The sequence below is a fragment of the Odocoileus virginianus genome, chromosome 1 (assembly GCF_023699985.2).
Source record: "Odocoileus virginianus isolate 20LAN1187 ecotype Illinois chromosome 1, Ovbor_1.2, whole genome shotgun sequence".
Classification (NCBI taxonomy): Eukaryota; Metazoa; Chordata; class Mammalia; order Artiodactyla; family Cervidae; genus Odocoileus; species Odocoileus virginianus.
The window spans coordinates 45664775-45686241 of NC_069674.1; the positions used below are offsets into that span (position 1 = coordinate 45664775).

The 21467-nt window shown below is 42.1% G+C and overlaps 1 protein-coding gene and 1 non-coding gene across 4 annotated transcripts in view; both read right to left on the minus strand.

Annotated features, from left to right (window-relative positions):
* OSBPL3 (oxysterol binding protein like 3) overlaps positions 1 to 21467 on the minus strand; it is a 198280-nt gene that overhangs the window by 67768 nt on the left and 109045 nt on the right. For all 3 annotated transcript variants that reach the window (XM_070467611.1, XM_070467622.1, XM_070467606.1), the window contains 7 exons: positions 9102 to 9218; positions 8889 to 8942; positions 6108 to 6221; positions 2729 to 2896; positions 2025 to 2148; positions 535 to 638; positions 239 to 331 (listed from right to left, as the gene is read on the minus strand). In XM_070467611.1, the coding sequence (XP_070323712.1) occupies positions 239 to 331; positions 535 to 638; positions 2025 to 2148; positions 2729 to 2896; positions 6108 to 6221; positions 8889 to 8942; positions 9102 to 9218 (774 nt within the window). The remainder of the gene's footprint in view (positions 1 to 238; positions 332 to 534; positions 639 to 2024; positions 2149 to 2728; positions 2897 to 6107; positions 6222 to 8888; positions 8943 to 9101; positions 9219 to 21467) is intronic.
* On the minus strand, positions 8710 to 8835 carry LOC139036652 (U6atac minor spliceosomal RNA). The gene has a single exon (XR_011489477.1). It is a non-coding gene; the product is annotated as a U6atac minor spliceosomal RNA (small nuclear RNA).

The following is a 21467-nucleotide window of genomic DNA, read 5'->3' on the forward strand; positions in this document are numbered from 1 at the left end:
AGGCAGTGAAGAAGGGGAAACCAAAACCCGAGAAATGACTGCAGTCCCTCCAACTGCACCCCAATTTTCCTTTACTCAATAAACATGACACGCTTATTTTAGTACTCAGAAAACCCAAGTGATTGAATTCCTGTCTCTGCGCAGGGTATCCGAGAGTAACTACAGCATAGTCACTTTTCTATGGGCCCCCAGCACGTGTCCCTGAGGAAACCAGCCTGTAGGGCGAAGCAAGGGTTACCTGCAGCGTTCCTTTAGCGTCTTTGCCAAGAGCTCTGGACCGCCACCTCCTGTGTGATCTTTTTTCCTTTTTGGGACTTTCAAAAGCTCCACCCTTTGTTTTAAAACAGGAAAGAGAGCACAGACAGTAAGATGCACCAAACCAACAGGGAAAGACACACACCAGAGTGACCAACTCCATCCCCTTGAACTTGGCTGAAGCAACCAGCCAGAAAACTTCCCTGTTAGTGAAAGGCTGGGAGGAGAGAGGAAAGCCTCAGAGTGCCAGCAGGCAAACAGAAATGAGCGCTGGCTGACCTGGATGGCATTGATAGCGGGTGCCGAGTATGTCCGATGCAGGATGTCCATACTTTGTAGGAGCTGGCTCATCTCCACCAGGCAGCTGTGACAGTGCGCCAGGTCTGCCGGAGGAAAACAAGGGGAGAAGTAAGAGCCACTTGTCTTGCATTCAACTTTCCCTGTACTAGTGCCAGCTATTTTTCTCATTTATCTATATTGGCTTTTACATCTGTAAAGACAGGAAATTTTACTGCAGTTTTTATAGGAGAGGCAGTAGACTTGTGGTTAAGGGCATAGATCTAGAGAACCAGGCTGCCTCAGTTTGAATGTACTTAACAAACTGTGAATCGTGGCCAAATTACATAACTTCTCTGTGTCTCAGTTTCCTTACAGGCTTCCCAGGTGGCACTAGTGCTAAAGAATCCACCTGCTGATGCAGGAGATGCAAGAGATGTGGATTTCATACTTGGGTGGGGAAGATCCCCTAGAGTAGGAAATGGCAACTCACTGTACTATTCTTGCCTGAAAAATCCCACAGACAGGAGCCTGGCAGGCTACAGTCCATGACGGGATAGTGATATTCAGAGCTCACAGGACAGTTGAGTTAAATAAGTTGATAAATGCAGAGTACTTTTATTGCTCATAGTTATTGAGAAGGCAACATTTTATGTCCCCAGATGTGATCCTATCTGCATTCAACAGAGAAAATTGCAGTTTTCAGGCATCTTTCTCTGATAGTGGTTCTTAATCATAGCTACATTTTAAAAATCAACTGGTGAGGTTCTTAAAATTACCTATGTTAAAGTCTCATCCCTGGTCAATTAAATTAGAATACTCCCAGCCTCACTGTTGACTTCCTTTTTAGTTCCATAGGTGATTCTTAACTAAGGTTGAGACCACTCCGTATGGCAAGAGTGGCTCCTAACCAGAATCCTTTGGGAATTGTGAAAAACTAGTGATGCCAGGGCCCCAACCTGCACTAATTTAAAGGGATTCTCTGGGAGAGGGGCCTGAGCATGGGTATCCTGGCATTTTAAAAGCTCTCTTACAATTCTAATGTGCAGCCAGGGTAGAGAACACCTGTTTGGTGAGCAATCTTCATTTGATTCACCCACTCACCTCTGGACAGTGACTTGTAAGTTCTTGGATGTGCGTCAGAATCATTTTTGGCACTTAAGCCCTGGATTCTGTGATTTAGCAGTCTATGTGGAAATTGGGCATCGCTGCTTAAAGAACAGAAAAGGAAACCTACTTGCACACATACCCAAGAGAAGACATAAAACTCTAAAAGAGAGTGTCTTTTGTTTATCATGAGGAGAAGACATAAAACTCTAAAAGAGAGTGTCTTTTGTTTATCATGAGTGCAGATCTTCATAAGCAAAATCTGACAGGGAACATAAACCAGTCTAGAGGGAGAATATAAATTCACCTGCAGTATAAACGAAATCAGGAAAGTCTAAAAGCAGAGGTTTTTGACAGAAAGAAACAAAGGTTTTGAGTCACTCTACCTTTGGAGCATTTTTCCATGTCCTCTGAAGACTGTAACCATAATGGAACTCGAGTCTCACCACCACAAGAAAATGATAAATTGCTTCCGGTTTGAAACGAATTCTGCTTTGATATACTGCTACGCTGTTCCACAGATGACAAAAGCACATTATAAATGAAAACAGAGCCTGGTGAGAACTCTTTAGGGTAAAGGATAATAAAGTGGGTTGGTTGCTAATGGAAGCCATCTGCCCATAATGAGAAAGAAGCTTCTAGCAAAGCACTCCATCAGAGACCCTGAGAACTCCAGCTGTCTCCCGTGTGGCCACACCGTGCTACAGGCCCTTGAATTCTTCTCCTGCCAAATGATAACCATGTGAAAGGATAACACAAGTGTTGGTAAAGATTGTGTAGTTCTGTTTGACTATAAATATATCTCCTGCATTTTACAGCCAGAAAGCAAACTAAAGTCATAGTGATCAAGGGAGAGTTGGGATGTTAAATCCCTCTGGACATGCTCTTCTTCAGTTATGATCTGAGCATTAATACATGCTCCTCTGGCCCTCGCTCTGACTGAGGGGACACACAGACAAGTAAAATCCTAGATCAAACACATTCTGCTCCTACCTGTAAACCTCTCCTTCCTCAGACACTGACCCCAAGAGCAGACTCTCCCACACAAAGCCACCTACTTCCTTTAGATTCATGATTGGCAAATCATTACCTTCCTACTTGAAATGGTGTCCATGACCCCAGGACCAGAGTCTGTGACTGTAGATCCTGGGAAAAAATGATTAACTTCGTGTGGAAACATGGCGATTTCATTCTGACGGTACATTCTGTGGTGGCGGAGGTTGGATACCCACTCATCAAAGACGTCCTCTGACTTTACCTAGATTGTGTTGGGTTGAAAGGACACAAGAGTGTCACTCAACTAAGAAACAGTTAGTCATCCCATTGAGGTCATTCCTGGCACCTCTTCATGCTGACACATGTAGAACTGTGGAAGTACCAGTTTGTTGACTTCGTTTACATTCATGTAGTCTATGGGACAAGTCTATGGAGTAGGAGATGGAAAGTAAGAATGGTCTTCATAAACTCTACATTTAAGCATTCTATGAAAGAGCCAACTGTTATGCTATTATTAAGACATATTAAGCAACAAGCAAGTTGAAATTTATATTTATCCATCTCTTACAAGAAGAAAAAAGAATTAGAAAAAAGTATATTTATCCATCTCTTAAAGCAGTTCCAAGTTCTCTTGTCCCAGTTTCTCTTATCCCCACTGAAAACATTACACCACTTTTTATTAATAAAAAACCTCTTTTCTAATTCAGAGTTTTCAGATCAATCTTCTCTGAACTGGAGAGAATGAATAAATTCTTCTTGAAATATTTAACCTTGTTCATCTTTTCTGATAATGAATGTTACTGAGGAATACATGTTAATGAATGTGAAGGTTATTTATAAGAACATTTTTCCCACTCTTAGAAAACAAAAATCTGATAAAGCATTATCAGTGATTTCCAGGATTTTTCAAACACACAAACACAAACTTTTAGCCATTCTCTCCATGACTATCAATGTATAATTTCTATGAAGAATAATGTTTTTATGTAGTAACTTTCATTATAAAATACATCAAATGTGCATAAAAGTAAAAAAGTATAAGAAGCACCTATGCACCATAAATATCTCTTAATATTTCTATGTGTGTATGATGGTGCATTAATACTTTCAAAACAAAAAGTGACAGACATCTATATATGAGAAAACAGAGCCTCATGAAGAGGCAATATAAATGACTCCATAAGAATACTCAGTAGGTTAACTTCCAAGAAGAAAAATCCAGGTCAATTCAGTTAAAATCTTTACTAAAGCTGTTACTGAGAGTAAGGATGTGGAAATAAATGTCAGCAACATCCTTCATTTAGGAAGTGTTTGGTTGACACATATGTTTGTTGTATTGGTTAGAAATACTCACAAGACTCGAAACCCCACCAGGTTCTACTGGATGTGCCATTTACAGGTAGAAGAAACACAGACTCACATCTATTTGTCTCCTTCAGATTATGTTATTGAAATGTACTTCATTTCCCAGACCTTGCTACTGGGCATTTTATAGGAATCCTGCGTCATTCTTTGTACTAGTCTACTATCAGAGGCCATTAAAAATCAGTGCCCAGAGCATTCCTCTTGACCCATTTTTTAACTGGGTTAAACGAGGCAGAAGAACAAAAGCGCTTTCTTAAATAACTGACCAGGGTTCTGCGTTAGCCCCTCAGGTAGTTACAGGACCGTGGGTATACAGCTACTTAACTCTCTGCTGCCCAGACCCCCTTCTATGATAAAGGAGGATGCTGGGACTGGATAGCTCACATTAAAAACTGTCCGACTCTGAGACCATCAACCATGACCTCAGCTAAGCCCACACACGTGCACTCACAGTCATAACGGATGGTCAGAATGGACAGGAAACACAAACAGAACTGAAAGTGAATCAACACAGAGAATATTAACCAGCGTTTATCACGATATTAGTATCTGATGTATTTCGAGGCATTCTAGTTCTTTAAAAATTAGGAATTAATCCTTGCTTTTATTCTGTTAAACAAGATGAACAAGAATGGATGAACAAAAATGTATTATTTCCTGACCATGTCAACAGAGAGAAATAAGAGTTACTGGAAGAACACAGAGAAATTATTTGAGAGGAGGTTTACCACTAAAGCAGTAAACCTTCAAAGATTTTTAAAAATCTTTTTTTTTTTTAAAGATTATAGGTCTCTCCCTCCTTTGATTCACATTAGTTGCTCTCAGTCAGGGGTATTATGGCCACCCCAGGGGATGTTCGATGACATCTGCAGACATTTGGGGGTTGTGATAACCAGAGGAGGATTGTTATTGACATCCTACAATGCACAAGACAGGCCCCCATGGCAAATAAGTTTCCAGCCCACCCTCCAGATGTGAAGGTGAAAAACCCTGTTCTAAACAATTATTACACCCATAAGCACAGAGGCTTAGGCTTAAAAAACAGTATAGATTATGACTGTCCTGGGCAGTCCATCAACTACATGTATGTGCTAAATATGTATTTGCCCAAGTACCACAGACATGTCATGGCGAGGACAGGAATACACTAAGATGCGGAGATCATAATCTCATGCTTTTATTTTCCCAACTCTCAGCCCCCATTCCCAATATTCCAAGTAATTTGTCCAAGTAAGAAAAGACTCTTACTGTTTTCTCAATTAATTTCTAACCCTTGGGTAACACCTAATAATTATATATAATAAATGAACCTATTGAGCTTACTGCAGGTCAGGCATTACATCATGTTTTCTACATTCAGCTCCACAAGATGAGCAATGTAGTTCCCGTTGTGGGGGCTGGAAGTAGTGAGAAAACTAAGACTTTCAGAGATTCAATAATCTGTCAAAGGCTGAGAACAAGTAAGCAGCCAGGTGGTCAAGATCTGAACCAGATCTGGATCTCCAAAGCTCTTGGTGCATGCTTTTAATTATCTATACGACCTGCAGCAGAAGGGGCAGAAGAATGGAGTGAAGCACTCCATTTCAGAGATACTATTTAGAGACCCGTCCTTTAGGGGAAAAATTTTTAACATCACTGTGGTATGAGAATTTTAATCCCTATAAAGTTAGTTGATGTTGTAAGCCAGAGCTTCACAGACTAAAGATCATATTATATTTCAGGAAACACATTTTATTCTATGGCAAATGGTTCTTCACTAAAGATGGTACTGCCTGGGAGTAGAGAGAGTTTGTATTTGAAAACATGAAGTGTTTTTTTAGGTTACTGATGTCACAGTCACAATGGAGGAGGGATATGAGGGAGAAGAGACAAGGATGTTGAGTTTATTTTATTGAGTCCCAGTGTGAGAAACTCTCCTACACAGTGAAGAACTGTCCCATCCAGATAGCAACATCATCCTTAGAAATACTTTCCTAATGAAGATCTTCTACACGTTGGCTGGATGTTCTGAAATTCAAAAAGCATCACCAATGGTGCTGTAACTGACAATTCCTTTGTAACATAAAGGATCTGTGCAAAGGGAGACAGCACCTGGGCAGCAGTCTCACCTTCAGATGGTAAATGTGCTCCTCGGTGTCCAGGTCTATGCACTTGGATGACTTCTTCACAGACATCACCGAGAGCCCGACGTCAATGCAGCCATGCAGCTTTTCTCTCTCGATCTGCAGAGGCACGAAGGGGGCCCCCATGAGAACCACGGTGTTAAAAACCACCGGAACACCCTTGACACGCCTTTCCCTCTCCCTCCCCTTCCACATCCAGTAACAGTTAACACAACAGCCATGCCTCTCCAGTACTCAATGAGAACCAGTGCTGAGCCGAGCGCTGTACATGCGTCATCCTATTTACCCGAAAGGGGAGACCGAATTGCAGAGGGTTAACTGACAAGCAGAAGGTAAGGAAAGTCGAAAGCTAGCCCTGTGGATTGACTCCCACAGCAGTGAATTCACCTGTTAATGGCACTGCTTCCTGCAGGATTTCTGGGGTCTAAGTTCATTTGGAAGTGATTTAAAAAGAGGAGTATTTATTGCTTGTAGACTTTTGGATAGCAGCCATCCTGACTGGCGTATAATGGTACCTCATTGTGGTTTTGATTTGCATTTCTCTGATAATGAGTGATGTTGAGCATCTTTTCATGTGTTTGTTAGCCATCTGTATGTCTTCCTTGGAGAAATGTCTGTTGAGTTCTTTGGCCCATTTTTTGATTGGGTCATTTATTTTTCTGGAGTTGAGCTGGAGGAGTTGCTTGTATATTTTTGAAATTAATCCTTTGTCTGTTGCTTCGTTTGCTATTATTTTCTCCCAATCTGAGGGCTGTCTTTTCACCTTGCTTATAGTTAAATAACTCATTTGAATCAGTTCTAATGAGATGGATGAAACTGGAGCCCATTATACAGAGCGAAGTAAGCCAGAAAGATAAAGACCATTACAGTATACTAACACATATATATGGAATTTAGAAAGATGGTAACGATAATCCTATATGCAAAACAGAAAAAGAGACTCAGATGTATAGAAGAGACTTGTGGACTCTGGGAGAAGGCAAGGATGGGATGTTTCAAGAGAACAGCATCGAAACATGTATATTATCTAGGGTGAAACAGATCACCAGCCCAGGTTGGGTGCATGAGACAAGTGCTCGGGCCTGGTGCACTGGGAAGACCCAGAGGGATGGGGTGGAGAGGGAGGTGGGAGGGGGACTGGGATGGGGAATACATGTAAATCCATGGCTAATTCATTTCAATGTATGACAAAAACTACTGTAATGATGTAAAGTAATTAGCCTCCAACTAATAAAAATAAATGGGAAAAAAAAAAAAGAGGAGTAACTTTGTCTTCTACCTCTGTGACTCTATTTCTGTTTTGTATATAGTTTCATTTGTACTCATTTTTTAGATTCCACATATAAGCAATATCATATGATCATGATATTTGTCTTTGTCTATCTGACTTACTCACTCTGTATGAGAATCTCTAAGTCCATCCATTTGCTGCAAATGACATTATTCCTTTCTTTTTTATGGCTGAGTAATATGGTTACCAGGCAGAAGTGTGGGGGGATGGGGAATTGGGAGGTTGGGACTGACACATTGTTCATATGTCAGTCCCAACACTACTGTACATATACACTACTACATATAAAATAGATAACTAGAAAGAACCTACTGTATATAGCACAGGGAACTCAATACTCTATGAGGACCTATCTGGGAATAGAATCTAAAAAAGTGTGGGTGTATGTATAACTAATTCATGCATAACTAATTCTGCTGTGTTATACAGCAGAAACACAACATTATAAATCAACTATACTCCAATAAAAATTAAACAAAAAATTTTAAAGCTGAATAAAACATAAAAATAAAAAGAGGAGTAAGGAAGCTAAGACAGGCCACTGTGGGTCACGCAGTATGGCACGTTTCTGCAGGCACCCCTACAGGGTGAGCACCACGGGAGAGGAAGGCGGGAGATGAAGTGCTGGGTGAGAGAAGGGCTCCGTGAAGGTAGGACTAGCAGTTATCCTGAGCCCTGGTGGGCCATTTGCCTGGTGTCCACACACAGGGGACTCTCCTGTCACCTTCACCAAGGGCCTTCCCCACTAAACCACTCAGTCCCCACAATAGTGGGAGGACATGTCCTGGGTTTTGTTCTCTCCCCACTCAGAGAACCCCATGGTACAACCCTAAGACCAGAACCCACAGCTGGATATCCAGTAGAGTAGAGAGGGGCCCTCACACCTCCACTTGGGGGGTGAACTGAGCCCATGCAGAACCTAGAGAGGAGACAGAAGGGAACAGGCACCTCTGCTCCCCGAGAGAGAACCACCACCACCCTCGTGGTTTCCAGCTAGGGAAATGCAATCCCAAATGTAGAGTCTCACACGAGCTGACAACCACCGTGTGTGCGCTCAGCTGCTCAGGTGTGTCTGACTCTCTGCGGGCCCGTGGACTGTAGCCCGCCAGGCTTCCTGTCCATGAGGATTCCCCAGGCAAAATACTGGAAGGAATTGCCACTTCCTACTCCAGGGGATCTTCCTGACCTAGGGGTCAAACCTGGGTCTACGGCACTGCGGGCAGATTCTTTACCGATTGAGCCACTATATTGTTGTCGGATACATTGTTCAGTTGCCCAGTCGTATCCGACTCTTTGTGACACCAGTGGTTAGATGCCATGAAGTAGGTGGCAATGCCTTAACCATATGCATGTTGTCAGGCCCAAGAGCCTCTGCCATCCTCATCAAGGGGAGTGCTAACCTTCTCTCCTTTCATACAATATGAATAGCCCTGGAGAATTCTTCAATAGCATGCTAGATTAACAAGACCACTTACGTCAGTTTGGTTCTTGGCATATTTCAAGATTCCTTTGTCCAGATAGAAGAATCTCTGTGGGGAACAAAGTAGAATTCATTAAAATAATATCTATTTAAATGTCCTTCTCTTGGTGTCCTTGGCTCAGTCTCAAATTAAACATAAGTGCCTAAGAACAGGGCCTGAGTAGGGAATGCGGGTGCAAACAAAGGTGAGTCCCAAGCCAGTTCTTACCTTATGCCAGCCTTTCAAAGGCCATTTTCTCTTTTTCAGCAAAAATCCTTTCTGTATTGGTGGTTCTTGGGTGTAATTCATCTCTCCCCTCAGGCCTTCTACCACTTCCCAGCTGTCCTGTTCCAATGAAAGAGTTTGGGCTCAATGATTATCTTTAATGATTATCAGGCTCAATATATACATAATAGTAACATTAAGAAGCACTTGATCCCATTTGTAAATCCATCCAAGATGATGAGATTGGCTGGGTGTGCTGGGGAAAAGAAATTCAGGCTTAATTTATGTACAATTCTTCGACTTTAGAGATTTAATGCTACAATTTAGTGGCATCAAATTTGTCTGTTTTTCAGGAGCTCTCTCTCGGAAGGGAATGCCTCTTCCTCTTCTGGTGCTTGAACCTTGACAACCACAGCTAAAGGTAAGGATTTTGCTGTAAATTCTATTTTTGTTCCCTTTGCATCATCAGTTATTTAAACTCACCACTAGACTTCAGTCTGAATTTGAACCCAAAGCTATAGACATCAAGATGAAAACTGGGCAGGAGGGGATGGCGTGGCTGAGAAAATTGGCCAAAAAGTGTGACACTGCATTGTGTTGGTAAACATGACAAGTTGTTTGAAATAATGATTTAGTCACACTATCTCCAAATTCTAGGTATTTAAATTGTTGGAAATCTTGAAACATCAAAAAGGTGGTTCTGCAACACATATTTTCATCCACTTTTCCCAGAAATTTTGTTTTCTCCTCCTTTCTTTTCTTTCAAAAACTTGGGGTGGGGGCAGTGTGGAGGATGGTACAATTATTGCTCTACTAAGCTGTTTGCAATTTGGGGGGACAAATAGTTATTATAATAAATTTTCCACTGTTGGCTATTTAGGTTATTTCAACTAATTGGCTAAAAAATAATTTTAAAAGGAATACTAACGAAAAACACTAAAAGTTCTAAAAAGTTATTTTTAAATGCTTGAAAATGGACATATTCATTGCAAAATTATCCCAATGTAGACCAAAATTGGCAACACTTCAGTGGTTTTTAAATTTTTTTATTGTTATTATTTTTTGTTGAGATATAATATACATGATACACACAAATCTTAAGACTGCAACTTGAAGAATTTATAAACCTATACCTACCATCCATATCAGAGAGAAAACATTTCCAACTCAGGATATTTTAGTTTTGACAAACATGCCTTTCCCCTCCTCAGGTTTACTGAGCTATTACTGACCTATAACATATGAAGGTTTAAGATGTACAATGAGGTGATTTGATAGACTTCTATTCCCTCACATAATTACTGTTTGTGTGTGTGGTGATAACATTTAAGATCTACTCTCTTAACGACTTTCAAGTATATGGTACTGTTAATTATAGTCGCCAAGTTATACATTGGCTCCTCAGAGCATATTCATCTTATGGCTGAGAATTTGTACCATTTAACCAACATCTCCCCATTTCCCCCGCCCTCCACCCCACCCTGGCAGCCATCATTCTACTCTCTCCTTCTATGAGCTCAGCATTTTTAGATTCTGAATATAAGTGAAAACATGCAGTATTTGCCTTTCTCTGATTTATTTCACTTAGCATAATGCCCTCAAGATCCATTCATGTTGTCATAAAAGGCAGGGTTTTTTTAAATGGCTGAATAACATCCCATTGTATGTGTATGTATGTACATATATGGAATATATGGAAGCTTACACTTCCATGGGATACATATACATCTCACATTTTCTTTATCCATTCACTCATCCAGTGAGCACTTAGATTGTTTCCATGCCATGGCTATTGTAAATAACACTGCAATGAAAACTGGGACACAAATATCTCTTCAAGAGACAAACATGTCATCTGGCCAAATTTCATGTTGAATAACTTCAGTTCAGTTCAGTCGCTCAGTTGTGTCCAACTCTGCCACCCCATGAATCGCAGCACACCAGGCCTCCCTGTCCATCACCAACTCCCAGAGTCTACCCAAACCCATGCCCATCGAGTCGGTGATGCCATTCAGCCATCTCATCCTCTGTCGTCCCCTTCTCCTCCTGCCCCCAATCCCTCCCAGCATCAGGATCTTTTCCAATGAGTCAACTCTTTGCATGAGGTGGCCAAAGTACTGGAGTTGACTCTCAAGAGTCTTCTCCAAAACCATAGTTCAAAAGTATCAATTTTTCAGCACTCAGCTTTCTTCACAGTTCAACTCTCACATCCATACAAGACCACTGGAAAAACCATAGCCTTGACCAGATGGACCTTTGTTGGCAAAGTAATGTCTCTGCTTTTTAATATGCTATCTAGGTTGGTCATAACTTTCAAGGAGTAAGTGTCTTTTAATTTCATGGCTGCAATCACCATCTGCAGTGATTTTAGAGCCCCAAAAATAAAGTCTGACACTGTTTCCACTGTCTCCCCACCTATTTCCCATGAGGTGATGGGACCAGATGCCATAATCTTAGCTTTCTGAATGTTGAGCTTTAAGCCAACTTTTTCACTCTCATCTTTCACTTTCATCAAGAGGCTTTTTAGTTCATCTTCACTTTCTGCCATGAGGGTGGTGTTATCTGCATATCTAAGGTTATTGATATTTCTCCCAGCAATCTTGATTACAGCTTGTGCTTCTTCCAGCCCAGCATTTCTCATGATGTACTCTGCATATAAGTTAAATAAGCAGGGTGACAATATATAGCCTTGACATACTCCTTTTCCTATTTGGAACCAGTCTGTTGTTCCATGTCCAGTTCTAACTGTTGCTTCCTGACCTACATACAGGTTTCTCAAGAGGCAGGTCAGGTGGTCTGGTATGCCCATCTCTTTTAGGATTTTCCACAGTTTATTGTGATCCACATAGTCAAAGGCTTTGGCACAGTCAATAAAGCAGAAATAGATGTTTTTCTGGAACACTCTTGCTTTTTCGATGATCCAGCAGATATTGGCAATTTGATGTCTGGTTCCTCTGCCTTTTCTAAAACCAGCTTGAACATCTGGAAGTTCATGGTTCACATATTGCTGAAGCCTGGCTTGGAGAATTGTGAGCATTACTTTATTAGCGTGTGAGATAAGTGCAATTGTGCGGTAGTTTGAGCATTCTTTGGGATTGCCTTTCTTAGGAATTGGAATGAAAACTGACCTATTCCAGTCCTGTGGCCACTGCTGAGTTTTCCAAATTTGCTGGCATATTGAGTGCAGCACTTTCACAGCATCATCTTTCAGGATTTGAAATAGCTCAACTGGAATTCCATCACACCCACTAGCTTTGTTCGTAGTGATGCTTTCTAAGGCCCACTTGACTTGACATTCCAGGATGTCTGGCTCTAGGTGAGTGATCACATCATTGTGATTATCTGGGTTGTGAAGATCTTTTTTGTGCAGTTCTTCTGTGTATTCTTGCCACCTCTTTTTAATATCTTCTGCTTCTGTTAGGTCCATACCATTTCTGTCCTTTATCGAACCCATCTTTGCATGAAATGTTCCCTTGGTATCTCTAATTTTCTTGAAGAGATTAATAACTTGCTCTTAGTCAAATTTCCAGCCCACATGCAAGCAGTACAGACAGAGGCCAGAGGGGTTGGGAGATGGACCTTAACAATCTGGGAGCAGAAGCAATTAGACCCAAGTCCTAGGAAAAAGACGGGAGGGCATGGAACCACAGGCAGTCCTGGGTGCTCTGGCTCATTTCTGTGTTGTCCTCAAGTTCAACACATGAAAAACACCTGGTGGTGAGAACACTTTCCTATTTCAGTGGCTGAACTGTCTCTGTATAACCATCCCAAGAGATCTGCTTATGTCTGATTGCATTTTACTATGAAGAAGGCTAAAGCTACGCCCCCAAATTTTTAAATATAGCATTGGTATTCCAGAATCTGGAGTTGTAAAAGTTGAACTCTTCAATGGAAAAACCAAAACTTAGATTCAACTTTTAAATTAGAGGACTCTTCCAGAAAGGTAGCAATTTCAAATGAGATTCTTTATAGCAATTATTACTAATTATTTAAAGTCACTTAAATTTTTAAAAAGTCACTTACATTCAGACAATAAATGCAGAATGCATAATATTAAGTAATGAGAAGACACACACACAAAAATATTCTGCTCACATTTATTTCAGCTCAAAAAAAACAGTCCTCAAAAAAAGTGTCTTGCCTGTCAAGATTTTAATGAATCTTTAAAATCATCAAGTTAAAAATTTCACCTCTCCTAGGAAGCCTTCTTCAGAAGAAAGTACTATTTCATCCCTAGAAACTCCATCAGTATTTCATCTTACCTTTCACTTACTTATGATAGTATATGCGAGGTCTTATCATCCCTAGATGGATAATAGACTCTTGAAGGGTGTGAAGTGTCTAGTTCACTTTTGATTTCCTCATATGCTTAATGTGCTGTCCAGTGAACACTATGCATCTGATTGACAAACAGATAAACCTGGTCCTGGAATAAGGCTGCAAACAGGTTAATGTTGTTGGAATATCATTCACTGGCTTGCATCTGAAGTGTACCAACAAAGGTCTGTATAGTCAAATCTATGATTTTTCCAGTAGTCATGTATGGATGTGAGAGTTGGACCATAAAGAAGGCTGAGCACTGAAGAAAATTGGTGCTTTTGATCTGTGGTGTTGGAGAAGACTCTTGAGAATTCCCTGGACTGCAGGACTGCAAGGAGATCAAACCAGTCAATGCTAAAGGAAATGAATCCTGAATATTCATCAGAAGGACTGACACTAAAGGAGCTGAAGTTCCAATACTTTGGCCACCTGATGTGAAGAGCTGACTCATTAGAAAAGGCCCTGATGCTGGGGAAGATTGAAGGCAGGAGGAGAAGGGGATGACAGAGGACGAGATGGTTGGATGGCATCACTGAGTCAACGGACATGAGTTTGACCAAGCTCCGGGAGACAGAGAAGGACAGGGAAGCCTGGCATGCTACACTCCACGGGGTTGCAAAGAGTCAGACACGACTGAGCAACTGAACAGAAACAACAATATCTCTGGGCCAAATGACTCTTTACAAGTCAAACACAGCACAACCACACTTGAGAAAGAAGGTGTCATTGTTAAAGGAAAATCTAAGGCTCGAAATTCTCTGAAAAGTACTCCAAAGAAATCAAGCTTCTTTGATTTGCTTAAGACTCCCAGGCAGCATGCAGAGTGCTAATACCGAGATGTGCTAGACCATCATGCACATTCAATTGTGCAAAATGTGAATGCCAAGAGGGATTAGATGTTACTTCATACTTCACAAAACTGGAAAAAAAAAAAATGGAATGAGATCATGCCTGTAGTTTAAAAGATAACAAGGATTAAATTTCAAAAAATGTTTCAGGGATTCATGTTAGAACTAGATTTCTCCTGAACTGAGACACAGTATACACCTAACAATAAGCATGTGTGGAGGGCAGGGGATCAGATTTGGTTTGTTGACTCTTAAAAATAAGCCAAACAGGGTTCACATTTATTACTACAAAACATCATCTTTTCCCCCTCACTTCATCTTCTACCTGGGCTCAGGACATGAAATTCTTACCAGATTGGAAGAGGCAGGTCTAAAGAATTTAAGAAAGTGAAGGTTCTCCTTGACAGAGGGAGACAGCGCTGAAGACAACACCTTTTCTGGCTCAACCTCCCAATCCTTCCCCTTCAGTTTCCTTATCTTTCACCACTCTGAAGTCATGAGGCTGAAATCTGAGAGCCAGCATCCAGCCAGTGGTTCTCAGTAGAGGCAGTACTGTTCCCTCAGGCTGTGAAACCTTGGGGGCATTTTTAATTGTCAAAGTGATGGGGGGGGGTGGGGTGAGGTCTCTAGCATCTGATGGCTGGGGACCTGGGATGTTAGACGTCCTGAAATGCCTCAGTCTTGCACAATAAAACAATCTGTCCCAACATCTGCAAGATTTTCCAAAGTGCACAGTGACATTTTCATATGTGAAACCTGTTTATAATTACTTGCCAAAGTATTTTTGCCTTCTTTTTAGTACACTCTGAATTCTTGGGAATGCAACTACTAAATAAGATAAGATTGTACTTTCTCCTGTTTGGGACCTTACCAACAGTCACCCACTCTTTGCAGAATCACTGACATCAGTGACAGTTGTGTCACTTGTGTTATATGAGTTATTAACACATCTCTATGGGTCTTTATTACTATCTGACACCCCATGTATAGGTGTATCTGACCACTCCATTACGTCTTCTAGTATAGTCATGTCTGGGCTTTTACATATTGTAATGTACACCTTAACATTAACCAATTTCTCTGAAGTTGCCTTTATTTATAATAAAGGACTTTGTTAATATTTTCAAAATTATGTGTGCAAATATATTAGGTGAAAAATTAATTTCACTTGAGAGTAAAAGGTTCACTGAAATGTTGGTCACAAAAGGGGACATTGGTATGATGGGGTTAAAAACCACTGCTGATCTTGACAACAATTCTGTGAGAAGGAATGCCAGGCCAGGGCACAATGTAGCAAAAATCACTTTGAAATTGTAAGGGCTTGATCATTTTTACAAGTCAGTCCTTTTGGTTTCATCTTCAAAGTGTGTGTCTTCCATGTCCCTTCCCCTTTTTCTACATTACCACCCCACCACTCCATCAAACCTCACTTTCTAAGACTCCCCATTTCTATGATACCCCATCAGGTCCTATCCTCCATGCAATGAAAAAATGAATACAACATAATATCTGTCATTTTCACTTCTGTGGCTTACTCGTATTGTTCCAGCGTCCCAGAATCTTCTCATGCTCTTTTCCACCCATACAAAAGCTTCAAGATTTTAGCTCAGTATCTATCTCTTTCCATGAAATTCCTAAATTACCCAAACTACATCAATCATGTATTACTGTAAATTATAGCAGTGTTGCTGTCCATGGGTTTCCCTGATAGCTCAGCTGGTAAAGAATCTGCCTGCAATGCAGGAGACCCCGGTTCGATTCTTGGGTCAGGAAGATCCCCTGGAGAAGGGATAAGCTACCCACTCCAGTATTCTTGGGCTTCCCTGGTGGTTCAGCTGGTAAAGGATTGGCCGGCAATGCGGGAGCCCTGGGATCTATCCCTGAGCTGGGAAGATCCCCTGGAGAAGGGAAAGGCTACCCACTCCAGTATTCTGGCCTGGAGAATTCCATGGACTGTGGGGTCGCAAAGAGTAGGACACAACTGAGCGACTTTCACTCACTTTTCTATACACAGTTTTCTCCATTATTAACATCTTGTATTGGTGTGGCACATTTTTTATAAGTAGATGAACCACATCATTATTAACTAAAGTCCATAGTTTATACTAGGGAGTCACTCTTTGTGGCATACAGTTCTAAGAGTCCTGTCAAATACATAATGTTCATATGATTATATCCACCATTATAATAACAAAGTAGTTTCACTTCCCTAAAAATCCGCCTCCCTTAACTTTCATCTCCTCTCTTAACCTTCCTTGGAAACCAGTACTTATTGAATGTGGAAACCAAGGAAGAGAGAATTAGGTAACTTCCCCAATGCTGTCGAGTCACTGGACTGCAAAAACTATATTTTCAATCATTCTGCTACATACTGTAGCACATTGTACATTCTACTGTAATTTAAATATGCACATTCTAAAAATTAATCAGGAGTAAATGCCATGGGGCGGCAGTTGGTGAGGGAGTGGGGTAGGGGTGGGGGAAGTGGTGGCTAAATTCAAGATCCAAAGGCATCTGAAAGAGTTAAGAAGCCCTGCCCTATGGGTAGAGACAAGCGGGGCTGGGATCCTCAGCAGAGCTACCATGTTACCCATCCGCATCCTCCTGAACCGGGTGGGAAATCAGCCTGTGGGATTTAATGCTGTCAAGGCGTTGCTCAATCCCTTTCTTATATCTGGAATGCCTGCCCCACCTGCTTCTCACCATACCACCTCCTCCTCGGGGCAGAAATTCTCTCCCTTCTCAGCACTTACACTTGCTCTGTCTGCCTCCCTGGCTAGAATGTGAATACCATGAGGACAGAAACTGGGGCTTATTTCTTAGTCTCCCTACCTGTGACACAGAGGCCCTAAATAAATATCTGCTGAACCAATGAGTGTGAGGAGCAAGGGGCTGTAAAAAGGGCCCCCATACAGAGCCCTGGGGGTCAGGGACTTTAATAACATGTACTAGATGGGAGTGAATTGGAACCCAGGACAAAAAAAGCAGAGATGCTGGTTTCTCTTGGCCAAAGGCTCCAGGAGGTAAGGTGTGGCTTCCCCCAAGCCTCAATCTCTCTGTGACCCAGAAGGAGGCTGCACACCTTGAGCTGAGTGCCCTGAGATGAATGGCGCAGGAGGACCTATGCCCCCGGGGATCACGGCCCTGCTGACTTAGCCAACATAGCTGGGCTGATGTCCTGCCCTCGGTGTCGGACTTAGAGCTCCCCATGACTGTCCGGTGGAGAGAGAGACAGGACAGGGTGGGGGAAGCGGCTTCCTGAGGTCTTTGTGTGAGTTTAACTGAAGTCAGTCTGGACTGCCATCTGGCATTAAATTCAGTCTGTTTTACTCAACGTCTGAAAGTACCAAATATAGAAAGCTGCTTTGTGGTGGGAAAGGCAGCTCAGCGTTTATTCGTGCTCATGAGCTGGCAAAGTTCATTTCCATGCTGCTGATGCACGGACTGAAAGCATTTCCCTCAAGCACAGCTGTTTCCACAGCGCGCATCTCCTCTGCACCTTTCAAATGCTGGCTTCTCTGTCACTGCCCTCGCAGTGATGTCAGAAATAGAAAACCATCGAAAACCTTCATTCTTCCTGCAGCTGAAGAGCGTTGTGGAAGGAAGTTTTGTGGTTGCCTCTATCTGGCGTGACTGGAAAGTGGGTTGTTTTGATTATTTAGTCTGTTACTCAGGTTTTTAAAATCACAAGGCAACCCCCAGTCTTAAACCATGTGGCGCATACTTTAACATGACTTGAAAGGCATGAGTAATCTTCTAAAGCCTCAGGATCATATATTTTATGACTGTACTATGAACATCTGGAAATCCTTGGCAATAGATTTCCAGTTAATATAGTGAGCTTCAACTGACATGAGACCAATTCTGGACTTTATTTCTATCACTGAGACTTGGAGTAGTTGCTTCTTGTCAATTGTTTCTTCCTCAAACTGAGATTTTTCGAATGCCAACAGACCTGATGGACTAACTAAAAGAACAGAGTTGGGAGGTCAGGTGAGGGTATGTGATCTAATGCAGTGCTTCTCAACTGTAGTGAGTATACCAATCACCGAAAACCTTGTCAAAACACAAGACTTCAGGTTTGTAGAGCTGCATCGAGGCATGACCTTCTGCACCTGCACAGGTGAGGCTATTGTTGCTGCTGTTGCATGAAAGTCCACTTTCATCTCTAGACCAGCACACTTACACAGTGCTGTATGTCAATTATATCTCAATAAAATGGAAGGGAAAAATGCTCCATGGTAGATATTAATATGTTAACCAAACCAATGAAGCAAGTACAGTAGCTAACATTAATAATGTTACTATTTATTATCTGTCAGGAAGTATGCTAAACCACCATATGTGCATTACTGCGCTTAATCTTTGCACAATCTTGCGAGGTTGGATTTATGCATATCCAACTTGAAGAATTGAGATTTGACTCGATAGGCTCTGAGTGTAAAACCAGGACCTATGGTAAGAATTATAAGGCCCTGGACTCCAGCTCTGCATAAAGGATGACTATCTGCTTATCTCATAGTGCTAGGAAAAATAACGGAAACAAGGGCTATGGAAGAGTAAATTCCTCAGTCACTGAGGAGTTTCGTCAGAGGCTGGCAGAGGTGCTACTGAGGGATTCGACCACACTCAGAGCTTTCTGCTCAAGATCCACTCTGAACAAGATGACCTACAAGTGTATTAGAGTTCATCCAAGGCCATTGCCTCCCCTTACCTCAGCACTACCTTCTTCCCAAGCAGAGTCCGTCTCTGACAGTGCATTCCAGCACTCGGCATGCATGTGTGTTGACCAAGACTACAGGACAACTCTGTCCACCCACGGGACTCAAGAGTCTCTGCTGAGTTTTTTTCCAGGGAGTACAGTAATGATTTGTTATTCCCTATAGAGTCATGATGGAGAAGGCAATGGCACCCCACTCCAGTACTCTTGCCTGGAGGATCCCATGGACGGAGGAGCCTGGTGGGCTACAGTCCATGGGGTCACGAAGAGTCGGACATGACTGAGCGACTTCACTTTCACTTTTCACTTTCATGCATTGGAGAAGGAAATGGCAACCCACTCCAGTGTTCTTGCCTGGAGAATCCCAGGGACGGGAGCCTGGTGGGCTGCCGTCTATGGGGTCGCACAGAGTTGACACAACTGATGTGACCTAGCAGCAGCAGCAGCATAGAGTCATGAAATATTTCTTTTTAAACCCCAGAATTTAAAGGAGAAATGTGGAAGTTATCTACCTGGGTCTTATTTTAGAGATGAGGAATCTAAGAGAAATGATCTTCTCAGGACCACGAAAATGAGTAAGGGTCTTCTGAGGACCAGAACTCAGCCTACTGACTGACTCGTCACCTTTCTTCTACCCTTCCTAGGATGACCTTGTCTGCACAGTGGCAGTCAGCCTAGTGGGGGAGATGCTGAGGGAGCTCACCATGAGGACACATACCATGTGATACCAGGGAAAATCTCCAATAGGGACTCTTCTGTGAGTGGGGCTGGACCACAGGCATGAAGGTGGGAAGACTTCTGCGTGGTTTTACTTGAAATACCTCCTAGCACTGTTCAATATTTTATCTTTAAATTTTTTTTTTTTTAAATCATACTTTTTTGGACTTAGCAGAGAGATCTCCACTTTGATGTCTGAGCCCTGGAGAGAAACAGACACTTTGTATTCAGAGAGAACACTTCTGTACTCTGAGGACAGGGCAACCAGGCTCCTCCAGAGAACTCACTCCATTGCTGGATGGCACTAGCTGATACCTGTGTTTTCTCTTCCAGCTCACCCAAAGCTATTTTTTCAGAGCTAACTGAAATTAATCAAAGCAGAGGTACATTCTAATTAATGCATATATGATTTAAAAATCATAGAAGAAGGTGGCATAAGTTTAGCACAAGAAACATCTTTATCCTTGATCCAAATCATTGGTGACTTTTTCACTGTTCTATATAAATAATTGACTCCATCATGAGAACCTGGCATCAGCTTAAGATCCCGGAGAGCCTTATGAATCAAAGAAGGAATGGCTTATTGTGTTAAGTAGGTTATATTCTACTTAGAACTGAGCTTCTTTTTAATAGGGGAGTCTCAAAGGTGTAAGGCTTAGCGCCAGGTACTAAGATGCAAAAATGTGAAACCAAGTGCTGGCCTCCAAAAAGTTAACAGACATTAAAAATGAAGAAACACCACAGGGTTGAAACCTTGTAAATGCCAAATGGGAGACACACGTAAACCCACTACAGATTCCTGTTCCCAGGTAGACACGATCTTACGTGGGGCTGGATCCACCTGAGTGGAATGACTTGAGCTGGAACATGAAGAAATACTGACAGAGTGAGAAGCAGGGTTTCTGAGGCTACCCTGACAAAGTACCACAACCTGGGTGTCTTAAAACAACAGAAATATACCCTCTCACAGTTCTGGAGGCCAGAAGTCCAAAATTAAGGTGTTAGTAGGGCTCTGCTCCCTCCAAAGGCTCTGTGGAGAATGTGTGTCTTAACATGAGCAACTGTAACTAAATACCACAGACTGCGAGGCGAGCCCAGGTCGAGGTGCTGGTAGATTCGGTTCCTGTGAGAACCCGCTCCCTGTCCTGGAGACAGCTGCCTTCTTGCTGTCTGCTCCCATGGCAAGAAGCTCTGGTGTCTTTCCTTTCTCATAACGGTATTAATCCCAGCATGAAGGCACCACCCTCATCTAAGCCTAATTACCACCATCACCTCATCTAAGCCTAATTAGTCCCCAAAGGCCCCACTTCAAAATGCCATCATGTTGAGGGTTAGGGCTTCAACATATGAACTGGGGGCAGGAGAGTGGGGAGACACAGATACAAACATTGTAAGAGTGTTTCCTGACTCTTCCAATATCCAGAAGAATCGGAATTCCTTGACTGGTAGCCCCATCACTCTAATCTCTGCCTCCATCTTCATAACACCTGCCCCTACATGCCTATCCTTTCTCTGTGTGTTTCCTATGAGGACATCAGTCATTGAATTTGGGTCATTAAGCCAGGATGCTCATCTCAAGATTCTTAAGTTATATCTTTTGCCAAATAAGATAACATTGACAGGTTCCAAGGACCAGGATGTAGATACCTTTGGGGAAGGGGGAGAGACCATTCAGCCTATTACACAGGGCAAGAGAGACCACTCGGCTAGAGATTGCCAGGAAAGTGACTCATCTGGGGTGAGAATAGAGAGGTGATTTTGGTT